Genomic DNA, 20,116 nt, shown 5'->3' with positions numbered 1-20,116 from the left:
TCTCCCTCTCCAGGCCCCAGTTGCCCCATTGGTAAAATGAGAGTCACATTCTGTGCTTTAGCCCAGCCCTGGTGCGGAGATCAATTAGGACACATTGGTGAAGCTTGTGCCTAAGTCTCAGGTGCATCGTTCATATAGCAACACAGTGAGCAGCCAGACAGTGAACACACAGGCCCTTTGCTCATGATGGCCTGAGGAAGTGGTGTGTTCATCAGGAGGCTTAGTGCAAGCCACAAAAAACAATTCTGGGGAACTGAGGCAGGAGAGATGTTATTAGGTGCTCAAGAGGGCCGGTAATGCAGGTTCAGAGAGCTGGTGCATGTCCCAGGGACCTACCTGCCCTGGAACCAGGCATGATGAACCCAGTGCAGGAACCTTCAGGTCCCTTCTGTCACCACCAAATAAACAGGAGCCCCTAGGTCCTTGCTGCCACCACATTCAGAGTAAGTCTTAAGTGGATCCTCCCTTGGGGTTCTCTCTTGGAGCTCTGATTGGCCAAGCCTGGATCATGTACCTATGGAGGGGGGGCAGTTAAGATGCACAGTAGCCAGAAACTGATGAAGGGGCATTCTGGACCTCACTCCTGCTCTGCAAGAGGAGACTCAGGGTCGGCTCCCATGCTGACCTCCTGTCATCTTTCCTCGGTGTGCTGGTGGCCAGAACTGACCCTTCCTGTCTCTCTTCCTTGACAGACACGAAGCGAGAAGATCCATGACAAGGAGGCCAGTTCTGAAGCCGAGCTTGGGGGAACTGGCCTGAAGAGGTGTGGCATCCTCTCCTCCAGCTCCGCTCTGCGGGCCTGCCCTGCCCTTGGCCTCTCTTCTCCCTCAAGCCCCATGTCTCAGTAAAGTTGGGAGAACACTGGGATATGGTTTTTTATGGAACCCAGGCCACCTGGGAGCTGGGAAGCTTGGGGCAATATTCCAGCCTATAATTTTTTTGTCTGTTTGATTCTGGGCATGCAAAACTGGGGCTCCTGCATATCCCAGCTGGGAAATGTTTAGCTCCTCCTGGGGTTCTTTCTTCCTGTGTCTAGAGACAGCACAGGCAAGCTGGGTTTCCATTCCTGGGATTATTGAGCAGCTTCCTCTGGGCCCTGCCCTGTGCTGTGGCCAGGGAGACTCCTGGGGCTCTCAGGACCCTGTCTCCGCCCTTAGGAGACCCATGAAAGGTGTGAGGGCGGCAGGACCCCACAGGGGCTAGGAGAGCAGCCTGAAACCAGGCGGGTCCCAGGGCAGGAGGTGGGTTTCGGAGTCAGAGTACGGGCTTGGGATTGTAGCTCTGCCGTTTCTAGCTCTGTGCCTTGGGTGATACCTCGCATCTCTATCTAGTGGGGATGATGGGAGCCACCTCCTGGAGCCAGCAGAGGACTCAATGGGCTGACATATGAAGTGCATTTAGGTATGCCTGGCACCTTCACTCATCAGGCAGCACGTGTGCCAGGTCTGGGGCCAGCCATTATTCACTGGCGTCCTCATTTGGTTTCCTCCAGATTCAAAGACAGGGTTTTGAAGCCTCATCTCAGAGATCCTGACTCAAGGATTTGAAAGCAAGTGGTTTATTGGGAGAGGATTTTTAGGAAGCATATGGAAGTGAGGCAGGGAAGGGGAAACAGCCAATGAAGGGCATGTTATCATTCCACAGATAACTGGAGCTCAGTTTCGCTGAGGAGCTGGGAAGGTTGGGGCAATAATTCCAGCCTGGGAGCTGGGGTGGAATATGCGACTCAGAGTTCTCCCACCCAAGGAAAAAGGACGTCGGGTGCCAAGCCACCAAAGCCCACCCATTGTTCATTGAGGGCTACGTCTAGGCACATAAACTGATATTTCTAGCTTCCTCTGCGTGGAGGCCAAGTGTGCTCCTGCAGTCAGAAAAAAGCCCTTGGGTGGAGAACGGCCGGTGGCCAGAGTGTGCGGTGTTGGGTGTGTCGGTGTGCGTGGGGAGGGAACGGAACACCAGCAGGGTCTTGTGAGTGGGCGTTCATGGTCCCAGCCCTCGTGCCATGCACAGCCCAGGAGAGAAGCCGGTGGGCCTGCCCGGTGTGTGCTCTCCTCCGCTAACACCACTCTTCCCCTCTACTCTTCCCAGGACCAAATCTGTTTCCTCCATGTCTGAGTTTGAAAGTTTGCTCGACTGTTCCCCGTACCTTGCCAGTGAAGCCACCCGGGGCAAGAAGCTGCCCAACAACCCTGCCTTTGCCTTTGTGGGTGCCCAGCCAGTGGACCCAGAGAAGGATGCCCAGGAACAACCAGGGCTCTCGCCGCGGGACTGCAACCGCCTGGGCGCCCTGGGCTGCCAGGAGCCAGCAGGGAGGCAGATGCAGCGCAGCTACACGGCTCCCGACAAGACGGGCATCCGAGTCTACTACAGCCCCCCAGTGGCCCGGCGCCTGGGCGTCCCTGTGGTCCATGATAGGGAGGGCAAGATCATCATCGAGCCAGGCTTCCTCTTCACCACAGCCAAGCCCAAAGAGTCGGCCGAGGCCGATGGACTGGCCGAGAGCTCCTACAGCCGGTGGCTCTGCAACTTTTCACGGCAGCGCCTGGACGGGGGCTCAGGGGGCAGCCCTGCAGCAGCTGGGCCTGGCTTTCCGGCAGCCTTGCATGACTTCGAGATGTCGGGCAACATGAGTGACGACATGAAGGAGATCACCAACTGTGTGCGCCAGGCCATGCGCTCAGGCTCGCTGGAGAGGAAGGTAAAGAGCACGTCCAGCCAGACAGTAGGCCTGGCCAGTGTGGGCACACAGACCATCCGCACCGTCAGCGTAGGCCTGCAGACCGACCCTCCCCGCAGCAGCCTCCACAGCAAGAGCTGGTCGCCCCGCAGCTCCTCCCTGGTGTCTGTGCGCAGCAAGCAGATCTCCTCCTCCCTGGACAAGGTACACTCGCGTATCGAGCGGCCATGCTGCTCACCCAAGTATGGCTCCCCGAAACTCCAGAGGCGGTCCGTGTCCAAGCTGGACAGCGCCAAGGACCGCAGCCTGTGGAACCTGCACCAGGGCAAGCAGAATGGCTCGGCCTGGGCCCGCTCCACCACCACACGGGACAGCCCCGTGTTGAGGAACATCAACGACGGGCTGTCCAGCCTCTTCAGTGTGGTGGAGCACTCAGGAAGCACGGAGTCTGTCTGGAAACTGGGCATGTCGGAGGCACGAGCCAAGCCCGAGCCTCCCAAGTACGGCATTGTGCAGGAGTTCTTCCGTGACGTGTGTGGCCGGGTACCGAGCCCCACCTCGGCAGCAGGGGAGGAGAGCATCAAGAAGCTGGAGCCCCTCTCCCCAGCCAGCTACCATCAGCCAGAGGGAATGGCCAGGATCCTGAACAAAAAGGCAGCCAAGTCAGGCAGCAGCGAGGAGGCCAGACTCTCCGTGCTTCCCCAGGTGGGGAAGGATGGTGTCCCCCGGGACGGAGATGGGGCCGTGGTCCTTCCCAGTGAGGTAGGTTGGTGGGTTTGGCCCTTTTTCTTGGGAGGTGGGGTTGGCTTATAAGTTCCAAACTCTTCTGGTTTTCAAACTCAGGAATATGGTTGTATATTTCAAAAAGTCCCTGTGCTGCTCAGGGGTGGGAGCTAGAAGGCCCCAGACCTGGACTACAGCAGACCTAATGGATGCATGATCTGAGTACCAAGAGATGAGCGAACGTGGCTTGACTAGCTGCTTTGCCACCACACACCAGATGTTGCCAGCATCTCCTCATTGTTCTCCTGCCACCTGCTGTGTGCTACAGCCAGCTCACTTGGTTTGTGAACGCCAGTTGTGTGCATCTCTGTGTTCAGGGACATCACCGTAGTACCTTGAGATTGGCCGCAGTGGGAAGATTTATACCCCTGAAAATTGGCAGATGCTCCAAATCAGAGCTTTTCCCCTCACTCCTGGAAAACTAGTTATTAAACATTTACTGGCATACCACTGCCCCTACCCAACCAAGACTCTATGCTTAAGTGCTTCCATTTTCTCTGAGAATCTTTTGCTGCACACCCCACTCCTGATACCAATTTCAGATTTAGTTGGACATTATTTATAATTAGTAAAGGAATGCATTTAAGTTAGCTTTGCAGCCCCAGGGAACTGGGCCCTGGGTGGCCCATGCATGCCTCCCGGCTCCTCCTGACCTCCTTCTCCCTCCTCCTAGGATGCTGTCTGTGACTGCAGCACCCCGTCTCTCACCTGCTTTGTCCGGCCTTCCCGCTCTGCCATCCGCCATTCTCCTTCCAAGTGCAGGCTGCACCCTTCAGAGTCCGGGTGGGGTGGGGAGGAGAGGGCAGCCCCGCCCAGTGAGTGACAAAGCAGCTGTGCTCCCCACATCAACCAGCCCAGTCCCTGGATAGCTGAAGGGAACCAGCGGAGAGGAGATGAGGCAAGGGGCTGTGCCCTTGACGTCACCTTCGGGAGCAGCAGCTGCTCCACTGCCAGAGAACAGCTTCCTGTCCAGGTAAAGCGGGGTCGCCTGCTGACTGCCGGGTGGTAATCTCTGACTTCCCAGGGGAGAAAGAGCAAAACTGGGCTTCTGAAGCATCTCCAGAGAGATCCCTTGGGAGCAAATCCTTTGGGAGCTGATCCCTGGGTCCTAAGGGAGAACCTTGCCAGGTTCCCCCCACACCCACCTCTCAGAAGAGCCAAGGAAAGGATATACTTCTGGCCATGCCCCTCAGGGAAAAGGGCTCACAGTTGTTCCCTGCCAACTACATCCCCTTCATGGGGAGGAAACACCGAGAACAGGCTTTGCTTTCAGGCTCAACCTTGGGGCTCCCGGTGGAGCTGAACTGGGCATCATCCCCACCTGTTCCTTCCCGCCACCAGCCCCTGCTCCCAGCCCTGCTGCTCTGGAGGCTGTGATTCTAGGCGGTATGATAGGGCCGTAGCCAGGACCAGGCATCTGCTTGGAATCCTGGAGCCCTGGATCCCCCTGCCCGTAGCCTGGATGCAGCAAGGACTGGAGGACGAGGTAGAATGTGTAGGGCTCAGGGTCGGGGAGCCACCAGAACTGCCTCCCTTGCTAAGGTGGCTTGGGGGACCCCAACCTTTCCAGGAGATTCCTTGAAGACAGAAATAGGTAGAGTCAGTCTCAAGACCTGGTTCACAGATCAACACCTAAATGCCTACTGCCTTGACCTCTGGGGCCTCTTTCTCTGGCACCTGGAGGGGCACTACATCTCCCCTGTGTTTATATCCTGTGGCTGGCAGAGGGCAAAGTCCCAATGAGAAACGCCGCATTGGCCAGGCCCGGCCAGAGACCCCAGCAAGCCCATGCCCTAGGACATGGCAGTAGACTGCGGCCTGGAAACACGTTTCTTGCTTTCGTTGTTTATTTGAATTTTTCATGCTATAAATATTTAAGGTGGTTTTACTTTATTTTAATAATTTAATTTACCCCAGAGTCCCTAAGGTAATTTATTGGAGGTTGAGACATGTATTCTTGCCACTGGGACAATGCGAGGCTTCTAACACAATGAACAGGCGTGGGGTCCCCCATGCAGATGCTGCAGCTCAGCAGCCAAGCTCTGGTCTCCTGGTCAGGTTTGGAGGAGGGCACGCCTGGTAGAGCTGGAGCCTTGCAGCCTGCTCCCCCAATACCACCGACCGTTTGACCTCAGAGCACTGTTTTTCACCCAGTACCTGGTACTTGCCAGCCCCCAGCAGTGAGCCTATAAATGCTTGCTGACAGGGTGGAGGGCTGGACTGATGTCATCACTTCCCAAACATTCTCCATGTCCCTCCTCACTTTCCTCCCTCCCTCTACACCTTTTTAATGAGTCAAACATACATAGATCACTAAGGCTCAATTAAGAGCATGGAGATCTCCAAGTTCCCTATGAGAACTCGCAGGAAAACAGGACTGAACTTCGAGAATGTTGTTTATTGCAGCTTTGCACATGGATCTGAGATTGTCTGCCAGCCTGCCTCAGTTCTCACCAGCCTGCCAGCCTTTCACCAGCTTCTCTCCTTAGCCTTATGGCCTCTCCTGGCTCTTCTCCCAGTCCCAGCTTCACGGCCTGCCCTTCCCCACATGCCGTGTGAGCTGCTGGAGCCATCGGGCAGATTGCTGCATGGCTCAGTACAGTGTGGCGAGGAGGGTCCCAGATGGCCTCCTCCTTGGTGCCAGTGAACCATTTTGGTTGCACACACGCAGATGTGCGGCCCTGCAGTACCTGGCTGGGGCCCGGAGTGGAAACACCAGGATGAAGCAGCTTGTCTGTGGAATTCCCCATCGGGAGGACCAAAAACCAGCAGCTTTGCTAGGTCGCCCGAGGACTCAGGAGATGACTCTGCTCTCCCACCTGCTTCTAGTCCTGCCCTTTCAGGGTCACCTGGAAAAATTACCCAAAGTCTTTCATCTCTATTCCCTATGGGCAGGACATGAGGGTCATGTCACTCTGACCAGCCACTTCCTCATGCCATAGTGACTCATGTGGGCAGAGCAGGTAGGCCAATGGGGCCAGTACCCCTGGGAAGCTGCTGCTCCCACCCTAAAGGGCAGGGGTCTTCTCCAACGCTATCTCTAGGTGAGGGGATTCATACCAGGCCACAAGCCACCAGAGGCCTTCTGCCACCTCCCTGAGTCTCAGAGGGCCAGGAGGCTGCACTCCCAGCCTTGGGGGGAGTCCTTGAGACCTGAACCCCAAGGCCTATGGACCGCTCAGCCTTACCGTTGTCCTCGTCCAGCGTTGTCCTTGCCATTCTCGTTGTCTCTGTGCGTGGCCACCTGGCCCCAAGCTGATGTCAGAGGCACCAGCTCGTGTATCTCAGTAAAGTCCCATTCTCTACTTCCTGCATGCCATTGTGCAAGATCACTCAACTGCTCCTACAGTAGCCTCTGGACACGGGACTTGATGGGGTTGAAAATGTTACATGTAAATATTGGTTTGGTTTGATTTTTAGCATTTTAATTAGTCACTGGTTATGTTTTCTTTTGGGGGATGGGGGGTTGGTTTGTAAAAACTCTCTACTCTTTCGGAATGTGATTTCTCAGTTTGTTTGTTTCTTCAAATGCCTTTTAAGTCTTGGTAACTTTCCCAAAGCAGAAAACTGCCTGACCCACAGTGGGGATTCCTCTGAAGACTGAGGTCCCAGGAAGGAACACCACCCTTCTTCCCTTTCTTTCCTTTCCTACTATCCTCTGCCTTTTTTCTCCCGGCACCTTCTCCCTCCTCCATCCTTCTTCCTTCCCTCCCATCTCCACTCTCTTCAGCCAAAGTCCCAAGGAACCCTGGGGTCCTAATCCCTCTATAGACCACAAAGCTTGGATTCATCCTGTTGACACAAGTTGGTTGGGGGAAAATGAGGGACCAGTTAGCATGGCTGACCCTAAACTGGACTACTCATGATTCTTATGTCTGACCTCTTCACAGAGCCAAATTAGACCCTCCTGGGGGCAGTGATGTCTGTATTTGAAATGAAAAGCAGACCTCTTTGGCTTATCAGTGGCTCCTAGATCCTGCATGCGCAAGGCATCGGTGGCCAATTCCCTGTCCCCCTGGCAACTCTTTCCTCCCAGTTCTTACCCCACCAAAGGTTGGCCAATTTAAAAAACACTTATAAGAGGTTTTTCTTTCTAAAATGGGCCTCCCCTGGACCTCCCCAGGGATCCTCCCCTATCAGCTGCTCTCCCAAGTGACAAAGTCAAGGGCCCGAAGATGATCCTCCTGTACCCTGAGCACCACGTGGATGCATCATGCCCGCCCCATGCATCTTTTCCAGTTTCATCACCCAGCCTGTTCTCTTCTTGCCCATCCAGTTTCAAGGCCCTTCCTCCCTCTCCCCCTGACCCAGAATGCCCCCCTTCCAGCCTCACCAGCTCCCCAGGCTCCCACTCTGCTTCATTAATTGCAACAATCCCCTGCACACCCCACCTAGAGCACTTTACTATTTAGAAGTTGCTTTCCTGTCCCACATCTCCTTCAAGCCTCTCAGGGATGACTGGGAGGCAGCCTTGTCAGGACAGAGGTTAGTGCTCACGTTTGGCAGATGAAGATACTGAGGTACAGGCGTCAACCAGAGTGACCTAAGTGGGAAGTCATAGAGTCTAGACTAGAACCTGGGCCCACTGGGTCCTCCAGCCCAACTCTATCCTGCTTGCTGTGTAAACCCACTGCCCCACTAGGGCTTGTGTGGGTACAGGAAACCCAGAATATGCCACTGTCCTGCCTAGACATAGCATTAGTCCACTCTGAATCCCAGAGGTGATCTGGGGACTCCCTGCATCAGAATCCTCTGAGGGCTCCATTGCCATTTCTTGGGTCCCACCTCAGCCTTCTGGGCCAGCAAACTGCATATCTAACAAACTCCCAGGGAAATCTTGAGCACCAGTGGCCACATTGTTTTTGTTCACAGCCCTAACAATTAGGCCATCTTTACCAATAATCACAATGCTATGTCTTAAAAAAGAGCACTAAATTTGGAATTAAGAGACCTGGTCCTCATCCCAGTTCTGATTTGGTTTAATTACCCTGAGGATTTCCAGAAAGCACCAGAGGCAACTTCCAATCATAGCTGTAAGGTTCAATAAGACAACAGAAAAAAAAGAAAGAAAAAAGCAGGAAGAGTTATTCCCCAGATCTGTCTGATGTAATTCCCATAATCATGCAATTAAATTTCACTCTTGAGTTTCCTGGCAGCCACGGTAAAAAGAGAAACACATGAGATTTCATAATTCTCTTCCAGCCATGGAAAGCAAGCGTATTTGTCCCAGGTGACAAACTTTTATGCTACTAATTTGTAGCATGTGTCCTTTCTTCAAAGGCCACAAAACCAGTTGCAATGTAAACCTGAGATACAAAGATGTTTCCCAGGTCACTATTAAAAAAAAAAAAAAAACTGCCACCAACTTGAATGACCTTGGACCCAGAATGCGGTGGCTAGTCTATGCCTCAGTTTCCCCCACTATAGTGTGGGAGAATGTCCTCCCTCACATGGCTGTGGTGGGGACCAAGTACAATATGGTGCCTGCATATCTACTTGGAAAAGCATAAAGTTCTATACAAATGTAAAGTGGTCTGATCACACTCATTGTCCCCAGGTCAGGTCCTCAGTGCCCTGGCCCTGGGCCTGACACCTCCCTCATCCCCCTCACCAACTTCAGTGAATAGAATGGGAGCCATAAGATAATATGAACCAATCCCCTTGCTTTTTTTTAGTTGTGGTTAAATATACATTAACATAAAACTCAACCATTTTAGCATTCACAATGTTGTACAGCCATTATTATCCATTTCCAGAACTTCTCATCACCCCAAGCTGATACTCTGTACCCTCTAAACACTAACTCCCCATTCCCTCTTCCCCACAGCCACTCGTCACCCCTTTTCTACTTTCTGTCTATGAATTTGTCTATTATGGGTAACTCATATAAATGGAACCATACAATATTTGTCCCTTACTTTTTTAGATGAAGAATCAGGCCCAGAGAAGGAAGTGACTTACCCAAGGTCACACAGCAAACTAGAGGCAGAGCCTAGCAGAACCTGTGTTTCCTGACTCCCTACAGATTCTGCAGCCCCAGTGGTGAATGAGGCACCACCCTGCCATTCTGTGCTCTTAGTCGAGTCCTTTCTTCTCTCTGGGCTCAGTCTGTTGGCTCTCTACCTCCCACCCATCCTCTGTTACCATCTTCCTCTAGCTGGTTCTTGCCAGCAGACCGAGGGGCCCTGGCCCATGGCCAGGTGTTCCTCTTCTGGGCCCAGAGCTTCTGTGTAGCATCCCTCAGCCTTCCCAGAACCGCCTCCCCAGCTCTGCTCCCCTCCCATGTGCTTCCCTGTAACCCCAGCAGCCCCTATTTGCCCCCTGAGGCTCGCATTTCCTTCCTCTCACAGAGGTGCCCGTGTCTGTGGTCCCCCAACTCCAATCTTTGCTTTCATGTCTGGTGGTGTTTCCTGGGTTCAGTTTTATTTAGTCTGTGTTTTCTCACACCAAAGGGGGCACCTTTCCCCAACACCTCAGGCGGCATCAATTCTGCCAGCCCTTCTCATTGTGCTTGGCCCCAGCACCCCCCCAGCCCAGAAACACATCCCTTGACCCACCCTTGAGCCACATTGTCTCCTCTGTCCACAGCTTCTGGCAGGATCCCAGCACTTCCCATGAGGTGGGGGAGAGAGGGCTTGCATCCCTCCTCCTGGGTCCCTCCATCCTGCCCAGTCCTGCTGATAACAGCCTGGCTTGCGTTATGCTCTCCCTGGTCATCCCACCATCTGTCCATTTGATGTGCCGCCATCCTCTGCTCTCCCCTGGGCCTCACTCCCCACTGGAACAGCTTGTCCTAGCAGAGCCTGTTGCTCATCCTGGCTCTGCCCCTTACCCCTCTCAACAGTGTTTGCAGTTTGGAGAATCCGCAGACTCAAGTACCAAATGGGACATGATTCTGGGCCTGAGTCCCTGTCCAGGGCTCCTCCCTCACCTGCCTTGGACCCTCCCTCGTCCATCCTATCAGACTGGCTTCCCTCCCTGCTCTTCACCAGCCCTCTGGATCCCGGGCCCTGAGGAAAGGAGCTCTGGTTTTCTCTAGGCGTCCTTGAAGAGCCGAGGCAGGCAGGGCCTGGCTGCCTTGTCACCCCCCATTCTGGCCCCACTCACACTGCCCCTGTGGAGACGAACCTCAGCTGGGAGGTGACACCCAGCACAAGGCTGGGCAGATGTCTGAACTCCTCCGAGCTGGGCTGGTCCTGGGAGCCTCCCTGTTCTCTTGTCTTACGATGAGCACCAGGATGATCCTTGGGCCCCAGAGCACCCCTTGTGTTTTGGGGTCCTTCATCACCATCCTTTCTCCACTGGGCCCTGGAGTCCTGGCTCCTCCTTCAGCTCTGCCTCTCACCTCTGTGCCTTAGTTCACCTCTCTGCACAGTGGGGTTCACAAGACTCTTCCCAGCGGTTTCCCAGGTACTTTGGTGCCTCTCAGGCCAGGCCTTGCTGGCTATGCCCCCTCCCTGGCACTGCCCAGAGCACCAGGTTGCTGAGGCTGAGGTGCTGGGAGGTTCTCAAAGCAGCTGGAGCAACACCTGGGAACTTGATAGAAATGAAAAATATTGCTTCTCCCCACCAGACCTATGAAATTAAAGCTTCTGGGTGGGACTCAGCAAGATGCCGGTTTCACAAGCTCTCCAGATGATTCTAATATAACAGGAGTTTGCCAACTGCTGACCTACACTAGCAATTAGTGCAGCCTGGTAAGGCACTGCCAGGAAACAGGGGGAAAGCCCCAATCCCACCTGGACTTCTGAGAGATCAGGAACTGTCATCCCCTCCCCCTACAACAAAACAGAACAAACAAAACCATGTCCTCCTCTTCCTGGAAGCCAGAGGGTAGGAAGCAGGCAGACATTTTTCCTTTGCTTGCCCCTGGCTTGGTTCCAGCCCTGATCACTTCCCCCATTTCTCTGGGTTGTACAAAAGGCTGCGTGGATTGTGCCAACCAGGCAGGTGATGGGAGTCCCGGAGGCAGGAGACAAAAGACCCCGACCATTTACCCTTGAGAACCTCACCATAGGCTCATGGCCTCTCTTCAGATGGGAAGGAACCTAACTCCATAAGGAAAGAATCCTAAATCCCCAGCTCCTCCTCCTCCTCCCACCTCCAAGGAGATCTTGTAGAGAGTGCCCAAAAAAACCAGCTCCAACCGCCAGTGGCTGGGGACGAGAGCCAGAAGCTGTCCTTCAATCGCATCCTGGCCCCCCCCCCACCAATACTGTGAAGCCCCCTTCCTGTCCAGCCTGGTTTCTTGGTGAGGGTCCTGCAGTCAAAGGCCCAGAGGACCCCCAGGGAAAGGCCTTCGGGAGGGAAGGGACCAAGGGCATCCTTGGGCCAAACTGTCTGCCTCTTCTGTCCACTGTTCTCTTCTCCCCACTCCTGTCTTCAAAAGGCTCCTTCCCAGGATGGATTGGGTGCTAGGATGACTGGTCCAATCCACCAGCTTTCCCTGCCTCTGTGTCTTATTTCAGACGTGAGAAAAACTGTACAGTGTAAACTTACAAATTGTTTTTAATGGTTGTAGATTGGAAATAAAGTATGTCATATGAACAGTTTCCCTGGACTTGGCCTCCTCTTTGATTTCTCTTGGAGGGTGGGTGGGGTCCCGATCAGATCTGAATCCTGACTCTACCCTACCCCCAGTTGCCTGGGAAGGAGGGACCCCTGAGAATGCTACAGCCAGCTTGCTGATTTGGGGTCACTTGGGAGGGGCCACCAGATGTCCCAACTGTTGACTGCTTACACCTCGGAGTCTCCCGTGAAGTGTGATATGACCACAGAGAAACAAATGCAGAGTGCTCAAAAATGGAATTGAAACTGCAAAAAACTTTTATCATGGAAAAAAAAAGGACACTTTAGACATGGGTTAATGACCTATTACAGTAGGATTAATTATCCTAAAGCATTTATTATATTACAGATATTGTGAACCAAGAATTTGAGAGCTGGGTAGTTCTGACTCAGGGCTTCATGAGGTTGCGGTCAAGTGTCAGTCAGGCTGCAGTTATGTAAAGGCTTGACTGAGGCTGGAATATCACTTATATGCCTGGCAGGTCAGTGCTGGCAGGAGGCCTCAGTTCCTCCCCACATGGACCTCTCCATAGAGCTGATTGAGTATCCTCACATCATGGTGGCAGGCTTCTCCCAGAGCAAGTGATCTATGAGAAAGGAGGGTAAAAGTCACAATGTCTTTTATGACTGAACTTTAAAAATCACACACTATCATTTCTGCAATATCTTACTTGCTATATCAATCAGCCCTATTCTGTGTGGGAGAGGACTACACAGTATAAACACCAGGAAGCTGGCTATCATATGTAATTCTACAAATGTCTTTTTTGAGGGCCTAAAACTTGGCCTGTGCTAAGCACTGAGGGTATAATAGATGGGCTTGGAACACAGAAAAGCAAATGTCGGTGGCAGGGGAGAGCCCTGGGTGTTCAGGGAGCTGAGAGGAATTAAGAAAGGCTTCACAGAGGAAGGGGCACCTGAACGGGCATCTAAGGCTGAGATGCTGATCAGATGAAGGGGACAGTGGTGTGTTGTAGGCAGGAAACTGTGGAGAGGTGCTTCCAGGAAGAGAGAACAGCATACACGAATTCCTGGCAGAAAGAAAGCAGAGCAGAACTGGGGAACTGAATAAGTCTGATGTCACTGGAGTGGGGAAAGCCAAACGAAGAGGCTGGGTCGGATCACACAGGCCCTTGTGAGGTAGGGAATGTCTACATCCTCTGGACAGGAGGGAGCCATTAAAGAACTGAAAGCAGGGAAAGAGGAGGTATTGGGTCTAGATTCCATGAAGCAATATTCTCACTGTGCTCCAGGATGGCCAGCCCTGGTGGGCACTGTTCTGTTCTCAGCGCATTGACAAATGAGGAGTTGAAGGAGGGGGGCAGGTATAGAAGGAACTGGGTATCACTGAGCCTCAAAAAAGTGACATTCAGGGAACCAAGAGCAAACTCTGCTTCAAATGGCCGTTGGGACCAGTACGCTAGAACCACAGGGTAGAAATTTTAGGAAGGCAGATTTCTACCTTTCACCAGAAAACTTCCCAAGGACCACAGCTGCTATGGAAGGATAGCCACAGTCACTTTTCAGCTGCTGCTCCCCAACTACTCTTTCAGGCTTCACAGACTGCTCATAATTAAGCATTTGGAAGTTTCATATCTGAAAGAAAGGACTGGTTATGCAAGGGGACATTTTGCTGGCATCATGTTGGGTGCTGAGGAAGCAGCCTCCTCTCTGGGGTCTCCCAGGCCATCAAGGGATAGTGGAAAAGGCACTGGCTGGGCTCCTGGCAACGCAGAAGGGGCATCTAGTTTGCAGTTTGGGGCCTCAGAGAAGGGTCTGAGAGAGGTGAATCCTCTAATGAGGCTTAAAATTGGAGAATTTTGCGGGAAAAAGTAGGGATGAGCTTCCTAGGCAAAGGGAATTGTTTAAGCAAAGAGCAGAGGCAAGAAGCCATGGGGCTGGGCAGAGGAGTTGCAAGCAGTTGGGGAGTGGCCTGCAATGAGGCTGCAAAAGAGTTCTTGACCTTTGCCATGTATTGAAGGGGCCGCAGGAGTAAAAGCGCTGAAGCAGGAGTGGGGTAGGATGAAGCAAACTGGCCACCGAGCTCCAGTCTGCTTTGGGAATTCACAGTCCACATTTTTGGAGTTAATAGGACAAGGGACAGGGGGGGCCATAACCTATCAACGGAGCGGGGCATAAGATGACCCATGATGCACGGTATTCCTTTGTCAAGTAACTCTCTGGACCTCTGTTTCCCTATTTTTAGATGGGCTCTGGGCCCGTCTGACTCAAGGACACGATGGTGTGGCACATCCCCAAGGGGGACTTCACCGGGCGTGGGGTAACTGGGAGGTGACAACTTGGCCGGGAAAGATAGGGCAGGGCCGGACTGGCAAGAAAGTCGAACACCACTTGCGCATGCGCTGGAAGGAGGCCCGTCGCGCGCGCGCAGACCCAGGAGGCTGCCGGACGCGCATGCGCCGTTGGTTGGCGGGAGTTTCGGGCTAGGCTGCGGTGGCCCCAACAGCGGAGGGTGCACCCGTCGGGGACCAAGACAAGCGGCCGAAGTGGCGCAGGGGTCCAGGGATGACCCGAGGCCTTGGAGAGTGACCTGCGGCCTTGTACTTCAGGGACGGAGGCTCCGGGCTGGACGGGCGTCTCTCCGAGGTCAGAAAGTCACAGACCTCTTCCCGGACGCGGCCCCTCTCAGCCCAATTCGGCCCCATAACCGCCCCCCAACAGCAGGGACAGGGCGTTCCGGGGCACTGAGGCCTCTTACGGGTGAGAGGAAACGGGCGGGCGGCTCTCAGAGCCTGTTTGCAGAGCCGGCGGTCTTGACTCCGTACAGTGGCTGACGTAGGGCTGGGGTCACAGGCCTGGGTTGGAGTTTCGCCTGTACCAGACTGTGTGACAGGCTTGCCGCGGCTTTTCCCCTCCGAACCTCAGCTCCCCGCTCTGCAAGGAGGAACTAATGACACTACTTACAGAGCTGTGGAAAGGATTAAGTGGGATGATGAGATAGAGATGTAGACAAAGCGTTTACAGACGTACACAGGTTTTAGCATATGAGCGCTTATCAGGCAGTTTAACAAATGTGTCGTTATTTTCCAGCCTTGAATTTGTGATACAGTCGTAACTGTGGGGATTTAGATGCTTCACCTACCTGACGTTCTGTTATCTTTTCCATGTTGTCCCTCCACATACAGCCATTTATTTGAGGGAAGTACCTCGTCCTCCCCCACCGCCCATTACAGATCTGCTGGGAGAGTTGGGTAAGCCTGGAAGGTGTAGAGTTGCCTCAGTCATGTTCCTGCCCCCTTCCAGTCAGTTGTCTGTGACAGGCACTAGGAATAATACAGTCTACCTGGGGAGACAGACGTGTGAACGGACTGTACAGCCAGTGCTAGGGAGACCAAAGGTGGAGCAACAACTCTCCCAAAGAGAAGTGGTGTGAAAGCTTCACATTTGAGCTAGGTTGGGAAAAATGAATCAGTTTTACAGGAAATGTGTGCAAAGATTCAAAATAGTACAGGGAATGGGAGTAGCAGGAGGGAGCAGGAATGGGTGGGTGGGGCTGGTTTATGAGAAGTGTTAAAAACTCTGGAAGAATCTCTGGTGCTGTCTATAGAATGGATGGGAGAGGAGCAGTGCTGGATGTAGGAAAACTAGTGGAGAGGCTGTTAGACTTTTGAGGGAGGAGGAGAGGTGGAAGTTGTGAGAATGGAACTAAATGAGGAGCTGGAATTGGAGAAAAGATTTAGAGAGACTGTTGGTGATGGAACAGACAGGACTTTGAATTTGGAGTGTTAAGGATAAGTAAAGAATGATGTGATTTAATTTGTTTGGAAGACTGCAGATCATAATGCCATCAACCAAATTGGGAAATTAGGGACTAGTTAAACACAAAATAATTAGGAAATAAGGAAGAATATGTGTTAAGGGAGATGTGAGTATTTCTGGTTCTGTAGAAATTCAGAACAGGTGATGAACTGATGGTCTCTGTGGAGGAGATAGGTGAGATGGGATTTGGCTGGGCCTTGTCAGGTAGGTAGATTTCATGGGGCAGAGATGGGCAGTTCAGAACGGCTAGAAAGCACAAGACCTATTCTGGGATTATAAAGCCCCAGTGAGACTGGGGCTGAAATGTAGAGAAAAGATCACCTCATTTTCCTGTTTCCAGGGTTCACCACTCAGGATGACTTCACTGACTAGATCAGAGACTATAGAAGGTGAGTATCATAGTGAAATTCAGTACCTCTTGCCTTCGGTTTAGGTTTCTGAGCTATACCTAAATGCTTTCCTGGCTCCTGGTGAATTTGGAATCACATATTCACATATTTGCAGAGATACTTCCTCAGTGTTTCCATGATCTGGGAGCATACATTTTCTTTTCCCACCTTTTTGCACAGATACTTAGTTGTGGTGGGTTTGATTTTATATTTTGACTTTTTCATAACAAGTGCTAGAAGAGGAACCAGTGGCATCCAAGACTCATGATCTTCAACTAGCATCAGATCCCAACCCTGTGGAAGTATGTGGTAAATCATCTGCCGCCCTTGAGATGACTCAAGGCATTTTGAAGGAACGAATTCACCTTGGCTCTAGCCCTAAAAAGGGGGAAAGTTGTGATCTCAGCCATCAGGAAGGACTTCAATCCAGGTCCTTTCTTCATTTGTCCGCCCAAGAACAGTCTGCCCATGATCAAGACAGGAGGCAATCCTGGCGGCGAGCAAGTATGAAGGGAATGAACCGGCGGAAGTCCCTGCCTCCCTTTCATCAGGGCATCACAGGTGGGGTGCTACGTACATAAGACAGTGGAGTTCCAGCTCAGATAAGAGGCAGTGAGGTATGGCAGAAAGCAAAGCAAGATAGACTTGACTTTGCTACTTACTAGCTATGTGACTGAGCAAATAACTTCACCTTTCTGAGACTGTTACCTCACCAATAAGTGGGATATTCTAAGTACTAATGTCAAACACCTAGTAAGTGTTCAGTATTATTGATATTTAAGTCATATTATTAACTGCCCTTTGTAATCTATTCCATGAATAGCAATTCTAATTTACACTTGTTCAACACATTTCTGCTAGGATGAGAGGCATTAAAGATTTCCTCCTGAGGCTTTCTGCCTCATATCCTAAAGTGGAACAGAAGGTGGATGGGTTGCCATCTGATTTTAGGCTTTATAGCTGTTTCTCAGAGGGAAGATGCTCATAAAAATACCTAGAGTGAAACCAAGTTTTTAAACATGCTGAATTTGAATGCAGTTTGTGTTATTTTGTGTGGGTTTACAATAATAATTGCGGCTCAGTGAGCACTGAAGTATAGGATTTAATGTGGAAAGTCTAACACATTTCAGGAAGGACTTACTGGCTGTGTGACCTTGAGAAGGTTACTTAATACTTAAACCTCCTTTGCCTTATGGTCCTCATTGGTGGATGAGATAAAATAATACCTATTTTACACAGTCGTGTGAGGATTAATGAATCGATATGTAACACAGTCATTTGGCACATAGTAAATAGCTCAAATGTTAAGCTATTATTTTTTTTTAAATAATACCTTACTTCAGATCGCCTGATGTCTATAAGGAAATCTGTGTTAAAAATAGCCATTTAGCATATCAGAAGATTGCTGACACAATTGTGCTAATGCACTTTATAGATGTACCAAGAAAATATAAGTAGTTCTCTAAGATTACCTCTCCTTTCTTCTCTGTTCCAGAGCATGTGGACCTAAAATTCTAACAAAAAATCACTGATATAATAAGATTGGTTATGTTCCAGTTATTCCTGGCCTCTTACCAGGTTTCTTTGATTATAGGCAGAAGGTATCCTGTTTTTCTTGACTAAGAGCAGTTAGAAGTAATCAAGAGAGGAGATAAATCAACTTTAAAAACAGCTGAAGCTGGAGGGCAAAAAGACATGTATCTCAAATTCACAAAGCAAACTTCCTTTGCTATGTAATAATTGATGTTTTTAGATGAACATAACTGAAAAAACGGTGTCTATATATTACAGCTGTTTGAGGATTCATAATTATGGTAGTTATGTAAATGCCCATCCAGTTCAGACTGACTAACCATGTGACCTAGAGCAAGTTACCAATTACCCAGTCTTTGTGCCTCTGTCATCATCTGTAAAATGGAATTGATAAGATACTCGCCTCAGGTTTTAATGAGGTGTGTATAGATTTAATGAAATACCTTTTCTATATAGCAACTGTTCAACAAATTATCATGTGATTAGATCACTATAGAGAGGCAACATGGTATTAATGGGTATTATTTGGTGACAGACTTGGAATTGAATTCTGACTCCACCAATGTCTGGCTTAAGTCATCTTCCCTCTGAGCTTCAGTTTTCCCATCTGTAAAATGGAGCTTATGGTTTATACGAGGACTCTTAAGACATGTATTTAATGCACACTAGTTCCTGTCATGAAAATGCTCAAATGTTCCCATCTCCTTTCTTTGGATGGTGAATATAAAACACCAAAAATTAAATTATTTTTTATCTACCTTGTTGAATAAGACAAGATTTTAATGTAATACATAAAAGGGTCTTATAACTTTTTGAAGTTAGGATACACACATGGGTAAATTCCGTGGTGATCCTGAAAAAATTAGATGTGACTATATATGAATTCTTTTAATTAAGAGAAGACTTCTTGAGAGTTCTTGCCTTAAGTTGGACTGCATCAAGAGATTATTCAGTTTTTTTATTTTGCTAACTCTTTAAGAATCCAGTTCCTTAAATCTGATGATACTTTATGTTAGAGCTCAGCAGATCCATCAGTGTCAATTTAGCAGAAAGCAAACGGCTTGGCTCTCTCCTGCTATCCAGTTTCCAGGTGAGACTCTTGGTACCCTGAAATGCTTGCTTTTCTTTTTTTTAACTGTTTACTGTGACAGCCCCACAGAGAAATCAGTGCTGTGTGATATATCAGTTAAGATTAAAAGATGTTTCTCTCCATTTGGGATTAATTTAAAAGACAGATTTAATCCCAGCAGCTGATTTCTCTCTGGAAAAATCTATTTCTCTCTGGAAAATCTCTACCAATCCCATTGGTGCTTCTGCTGCTAACTAAGCAGCTAACAGAGATTTCCCCAGCCTAGTATCTTTTGTCCTTAGGCAGCATATGATGGGAATTTAAAGTGGGTGGAGGTCAAAGTATAAGTTAAGGCAGACATTTGAGGTCTGACTGTATACTAAGTAGGTATTATATGGCTAACTAGTGATCACATCAGTTTTGATAAGTCATTTGTGTAAATTAAATGATCATTTTTTTTCCTGAACCAAAAGTCAGTATGTATAGTCTGAGCCACAAAGAGCTTTTTCCTAATATATTAATTTATATGAAAAATCTTAGATATGAAAATGTAATCATATTTACTTTCACATTTATTAAACATCATACAATTACATGAACTCAGGACTGCCTGAAAAATCTTGGTGGTTGTACTGAAAATGCTTTTCTTTATTTAGTTCTCTGTTCAGAAACTTGAGCCTTTCCTAAGGGGCACTGAGGGCTTCAGTCTTGAAAGTTTTAGAGCCAAAGGTAAGTTGCTAAGAACAGATAAGTGAGCTTTGACCTTGGGCTTTGTGTTCTATTAAGATCAGTTGAAGCCCCACTATCACATCCTCATTTATAGGAGCTGCTACCTCACAAAATCTGCCCCTTGCATTTTTTGGAATTGTATTTAAAAAATAATATATGCTTATGAAGTTCGTAAGGTATAAAAGCCTGTCTCCCACTCCAAACCCTAGTTTCGGCTCCTCTCCACAGAGCCAACCACAGCCAACAGCTTCTTGTGTATTGCAGTAGGGGTATTACTGCATTTCCAAACATTTATACATTATACATTATTTATACATTAAAATCAAATGAATAACTACTATTTTTTAAACTTTTTTTTGACTTAATACTTTATCTTGGGGATTGTTTCATATTGCACATAGAGAGCTTTTTGACATTTCCAGAGCCACATGGTATTCCATTTCATAAATGTACCATATTTATTTAACTAGTTCTTTATTTATGGGCTTTTAGGGTTGTTTTCAGTCTTTTGCTGTTACGATGAATAGGGTAATGAATATTTTCTTACAAAAGCCTTTTGACACATAAGTAAAACAAAGAAATTTATAG

At 49.8% G+C, this 20,116-nt stretch overlaps 2 protein-coding genes across 13 annotated transcripts in view; both read left to right on the top strand.

Moving 5' to 3' along the window:
- The window catches only part of SOGA1 (suppressor of glucose, autophagy associated 1), a 77,660-nt gene extending 65,648 nt beyond the window's left edge, over positions 1 to 12,012 (top strand). For 2 of the 6 annotated variants that reach the window (XM_057502983.1, XM_036902351.2), the window contains exons 13-15: positions 693 to 763; positions 2,089 to 3,439; positions 10,305 to 12,012. In XM_057502983.1, the coding sequence (XP_057358966.1) occupies positions 693 to 763; positions 2,089 to 3,439; positions 10,305 to 10,499 (1,617 nt within the window). In that variant the 3' untranslated portion in view covers positions 10,500 to 12,012. Of the gene's footprint in view, positions 1 to 692; positions 764 to 2,088; positions 3,440 to 3,545; positions 3,741 to 4,133 lie in introns of all 6 variants that reach the window. The other 4 variants (XR_008997940.1, XR_008997941.1, XR_008997942.1 and 1 more) reach the window with 4 other exon arrangements.
- A 2,477-nt stretch (positions 12,013 to 14,489) lies between these two features.
- Positions 14,490 to 20,116, top strand: part of DSN1 (DSN1 component of MIS12 kinetochore complex) — a 32,918-nt gene continuing 27,291 nt past the window's right edge. Inside the window, exons 1-6 of one of the 7 annotated variants that reach the window (XM_057502976.1) lie at positions 14,490 to 14,635; positions 15,175 to 15,240; positions 16,149 to 16,197; positions 16,429 to 16,758; positions 18,747 to 18,820; positions 19,456 to 19,528. In XM_057502976.1, coding sequence (XP_057358959.1) covers positions 16,164 to 16,197; positions 16,429 to 16,758; positions 18,747 to 18,820; positions 19,456 to 19,528 — 511 coding nt within the window. In that variant the 5' untranslated portion in view covers positions 14,490 to 14,635; positions 15,175 to 15,240; positions 16,149 to 16,163. Of the gene's footprint in view, positions 14,636 to 15,079; positions 15,241 to 15,276; positions 16,013 to 16,148; positions 16,198 to 16,428; positions 16,759 to 18,746; positions 18,821 to 19,455; positions 19,529 to 20,116 lie in introns of those variants that run through there. The other 6 variants (XM_057502980.1, XM_057502977.1, XM_057502978.1 and 3 more) reach the window with 6 other exon arrangements.

This window comes from Manis pentadactyla, chromosome 5 (genome assembly GCF_030020395.1).
Source record: "Manis pentadactyla isolate mManPen7 chromosome 5, mManPen7.hap1, whole genome shotgun sequence".
NCBI classification, from domain to species: Eukaryota; Metazoa; Chordata; class Mammalia; order Pholidota; family Manidae; genus Manis; species Manis pentadactyla.
This window is presented reverse-complemented; position numbering and strand designations above follow the sequence as displayed.